This window comes from Martes martes (genome assembly GCF_963455335.1).
Source record: "Martes martes genome assembly, chromosome: 4".
NCBI lineage: Eukaryota > Metazoa > Chordata > Mammalia > Carnivora > Mustelidae > Martes > Martes martes.
In genome coordinates, this window is record NC_137891.1 from 43,099,952 (window position 1) to 43,105,072 (window position 5,121).

Genomic DNA, 5,121 nt, shown 5'->3' on the forward strand with positions numbered 1-5,121 from the left:
ATCCAGCTACATCTGTCCAGTCATCTCTCACCAAAATGACTAGGAGGAGGAATCCCCAACAGAAGAAAAATACAGAGGATGGGCCTTCTGCAACAGAGCTAACGGCTATCAACATAGACAATATGTCAGAAAGAGAATTCAGGCTAACAATTATCCAGGCAATAGCTAGGTTGGAGAAAGCCATGGATGACCAAACAGAATTGATTAGGGCAGAATTGAAAGCGACCAGAGAGGAGGTTCATAATGTTAGGGCAGAGCTGAAGGCCACCAGGGATGAGGTTCACAACGCTCTCAATGAGTTCCAATCTAATCTAAATTCTCTAAAAGCTAGGGTAACTGAGACAGAAGATAGAATTAGTGATCTGGAGGACAAACAAATAGAGAGAAAGGATCAGGAGGAAGCCTGGAACAAACAGCTTAGAAGCCACGAAAACAGAATCAGGGAAATAAATGATGCCATGAAACGTTCCAACGTCAGAATTATTGGAATCCCTGAAGGGAAGGAGAAAGAAAGAAGTCTAGAAGATATAGTGGAACAAATTTTTCATGAAAATTTTCCCAATCTTGCGAATGGAACAAGTGTTCATGTACTAGAAGTAGAAAGGTCCCCCCCCCCCCAAGATTATAAATTCAAAAAAAAATCCAGGCACCTCATAGTAAAATTGAGGAATCATAATTGTAGATACAATCTCTTGAAAGCCGCTAGGACAAAGAACCTCCTTACATACAGAGGAAAGCCCATCAGAATAATGTCAGACCTGTCCACAGAGACCTGGCAAGCCAGAAAGGGCTGGCAAGATATATTCAGGGCACTAAATGAGAAGAACATGCAGCCAAGAATACTTTATCCAGCAAGACTGACATTCAAAATGGATGGAGAGATAAAGAGTTTCCAAGACCGGCAAGGCTTATAAGACTATGCAACCACCAAGCCGACACTGCAGGAAATATTAAGGGGGGGTTCTATAAAAGAGGAAAAATCCTAAGAATAGCATTGAACAGAAATATAGAGACAATCGACAGAAAGAAAGACTTCAAAGATAACACAATGTCAATAAAAACGTATCTCTCAATAATCACTCTCAATGTGAATGGCCTAAATGCACCCATAAAACGACACAGGGTTGCAGATTGGATAAAACGACAGGACCCATCCATATGTTGTCTACAAGAGACCCATTTTGAACCTAAAGATACACCCAGACTGATGTATTGACATGACAGATTGATGGAGCGGCTTTCTGTCGACTACGGCAAGAAGTCCAAGTTGGAATTTGCCATCTACCCCGCGCCCCAAGTGTCCACGGCCGTGGTGGAGCCCTACAACTCCATCCTGACCACCCACACCACCCTGGAGCACTCGGACTGTGCCTTCATGGTGGACAACGAGGCCATCTACGACATATGCCGGCGCAACCTGGACATCGAGCGCCCCACCTACACCAACCTCAACCGGCTCATCGGCCAGATCGTGTCCTCCATCACAGCTTCCCTGCGCTTCGATGGGGCCCTCAACGTGGACCTCACGGAGTTCCAGACCAACCTGGTGCCCTACCCCCGCATCCACTTCCCCCTGGTGACCTACGCCCCCATCGTCTCGGCCGAGAAGGCCTACCATGAGCAGCTGTCAGTGGCAGAGATCACCAACGCCTGCTTTGAGCCCTCCAACCAGATGGTCAAGTGTGACCCTCGCCATGGCAAATACATGGCCTGCTGCATGCTGTACCGTGGGGAAGTGGTGCCCAAGGACGTGAATGCCGCCATCGCCGCTATCAAGACCAAGCGCACCATCCAGTTTGTGGACTGGTGTCCCACAGGTTTCAAGGTTGGCATTAACTACCAGCCCCCCACAGTGGTGCCCGGGGGTGACCTGGCCAAGGTGCAGCGGGCCGTGTGCATGCTGAGCAACACCACAGCCATCGCCGAGGCCTGGGCCCGCCTCGACCACAAGTTTGACCTGATGTACGCCAAACGGGCCTTTGTGCACTGGTACGTGGGCGAGGGCATGGAGGAAGGAGAGTTCTCAGAGGCCCGGGAGGACCTGGCCGCCCTGGAGAAGGATTATGAAGAAGTGGGAACAGAGTCTATGGACGGCGAAGATGAAAGTGAGGAGTTCTAGGGGGTCCTGGCCCTGCAACGCCCGGTCTCTCTACCTAGTTTTGTATTTCTCGTTCCACTGTTTCCCTAACCCCCTACCAATACAGTCAGTGTTGCAAGTGAAAAAAAAAAAAAAAAAAAAAAAAAAGGGATGAAGAAGTGAAGGGATGGAGAAGCATCTTTCACGCCAATGGGCCTCAAAAGAAGGCCGGGGTAGCGACTCTCATATCAGATAAATTAGATTTTAAACTAAAGACGGTAGTCAGGGATACAGAAGGACACTACATCATTCTTAAAGGGACTATCCACCAAGATGATCTAACAATTGTAAATATCTATGCCCCCAATATGGGAGCAGCCAATTACATAAGAAAACTATTAATCAAGATAAAGAGTCATATTGATATGAATACATTAATAGTAGGAGATCTTAACACGCCTCTCTCAGAAATAGACAGATCATCGAAGCAGAAAATCAATAAAGAAATAAGAGCATTGAATGACACATTGGACCAGATGGACCTCATAGATATATACAGAACATTCCACCCTAAAACAACAGAATACTCATTCTTCTCAAGTGCACATGGAACCTTCTCCAGAATAGACCACATACTGGGTCACAAATCAGGGCTCAACCGATACCAAAAGACTGAGATGATTCCCTGCATATTCTCAGATCACAATGCTTTGAAACTGGAGCTCAATCACAAGGAAAAGTTCAGAAGGAACTCAAATACCTGGAAGCTAAAGACCACCTTGCTTAAGAATGCTTGGATCAACCAGGAGATCAAAGAAGAACTTAAACAATTTATGGAAACCAATGAGAACGAAGACACTTCACTCCAAAACCTATGGGATACAGCAAAGGTGGTCCTAAGGGGGAAATTCATAGCCATCCAAGCCTCCCTCAAAAAAATTGAAAAATCCAGAATACACCAGCTGTCTCTACACCTTAAAGAACTGGAGAATCAACAACAAATCAAACCAACTCCACACGTAAGAAGGGAAATAATCAAGATTAGAGCAGAGATCAACGAGGTAGAAACCAGAGATACAGTAGAACGTATCAACGAAACTAGAAGCTGGTTTTTTGAAAGAATCAATAAGATCGATAAACCATTGGCCACACTAATCCAAAAGAAAAGAGAGAAAGCCCAAATTAATAAAATTATGAATGAAAAGGGAGAGATCACAACTAACACCAAGGAAGTAGAAACAATCATCAGAAGCTATTATCAACAGTTATATGCCAATAAGCTAAGCAACCTAGATGAAATGGATGCATTCCTGGAAAACTATAAACTCCCAAAATTGAACCAGGAAGAAATTGACAACCTGAATAGACTGATATCTAGTAACAAGATTGAAGCAGTGATCAAAAACCTCCCAAAAAACAAGAGCCCAGGACCTGACGGATTCCCTGGGGAATTCTATCAAACTTTCAAAGAAGAAATAATACCTATTCTCCTGAAGCTGTTTCAAAAAATTGAAGCAGAAGGAAAACTTCCAGACTCTTTTTATGAAGCCAGCATCACCCTGATCCCCAAACCAGGCAAAGACCCTACCAAAAAGGAGAATTTCAGACCGATATCACTGATGAATATGGATGCTAAGATTCTCAACAAGATCCTAGCAAACAGGATCCAACAGCACATTAAAAAGATTATCCACCATGACCAGGTAGGATTCATCCCTGGGTTACAAGGATGGTTCAACATTCGCAAATCAATCAATGTGATAGAACAAATCAATAAGAGAAGAGAGAAGAACCACATGATCCTCTCCATTGATGCAGAAAAAGCTTTTGACAAAATCCAGCATCCGTTCCTGATTAAAACGCTTCAAAGTATAGGGATAGAGGGAACATTCCTGAACTTCATCAAATCTATCTATGAAAAACCCACAGCAAATATCATCCTCAATGGGAAAAAGCTTGCAGCCTTCCCATTGAGATCAGGAACACGACAAGGATGCCCACTCTCACCACTCTTGTTCAACATAGTATTAGAAGTCCTAGCAACAGCAATCAGACAACAAAGAGAAATAAAAGGTATCCAAATTGGCAAGGAAGAAGTCAAACTCTCTCTCTTCGCAGATGACATGATTCTTTATATGGAAAACCCGAAAGACTCCACCTCCAAACTACTAGATCTCATACAGCAATTCAGTAATGTAGCAGGATACAAAGTCAATGTCCAGAAATCAGTGGCTTTCTTATACACTAACAATGAAAATACAGAAAGGCAAATTAGAGAATCGATTCCATTTACTATAGCACCAAAAACCATAAGATACCTCGGAATAAACCTAACCAAAGAGGTTAAAGATCTGTACTCGAGGAACTACAGAACACTCCTAAAAGAAATTGAAGAAGACACAAAAAGATGGAAGACCATTCCATGCTCTTGGATGGGAAGAATAAACATCGTTAAAATGTCTATACTGCCCAGAGCAATCTATACTTTTAATGCCATTCCAATCAAAATTCCACCAGTATTTTTCAAAGAGCTGGAGCAAATAATACTAAAATTTGTATGGAATCAGAAGAGACCCCGAATTGCTAAGGAAATGTTGAAAAACAAAAATAAAACTGGTGGCATCACGTTACCTGATTTCAAGCTTTACTACAAAGCTGTGATCACCAAGACAGCATGGTACTGGCATAAAAACAGACACATGGACCAGTGGAACAGAGTAGAGAGCCCAGATATGGACCCTCAACTCTATGGTCAAATAATCTTTGACAAAACAGGAAAAAATATCCAGTGGAAAAAAGACAGTCTCTTCAATAAATGGTGCTGGGAAAACTGGACAGCTATATGTAGAAGAATGAAACTTGACCATTCTCTTACACCGTACACAAAGATAAACTCGAAATGGATAAAAGACCTCAACGTGAGACAGGAATCCATCAGAATCCTCGAGGAGAACATAGGGAGTAACCTCTTTGATATCAGCCACAGCAACTTCTTTCAAGATATGTCTCCAAAGGCGAAGGAAACAAAGGCAAAGATGAACTTC

The 5,121-nt window shown here is 43.1% G+C and overlaps 1 protein-coding gene across 1 annotated transcript; it reads left to right on the plus strand.

Moving 5' to 3' along the window:
- Window positions 1-1,228: 1,228 nt before the first annotated feature.
- LOC308342429 (tubulin alpha-8 chain) lies at window positions 1,229-2,119 on the plus strand (the record flags this gene model as incomplete). The annotated part of the gene is made up of 1 exon (XM_080802864.1): window positions 1,229-2,119. The coding sequence occupies one exon, from the start codon at window positions 1,229-1,231 to the stop codon at window positions 2,117-2,119; it is 891 nt and encodes a 296-aa protein (XP_080658990.1).
- Between the last annotated feature and the right edge of the window lie 3,002 nt (window positions 2,120-5,121).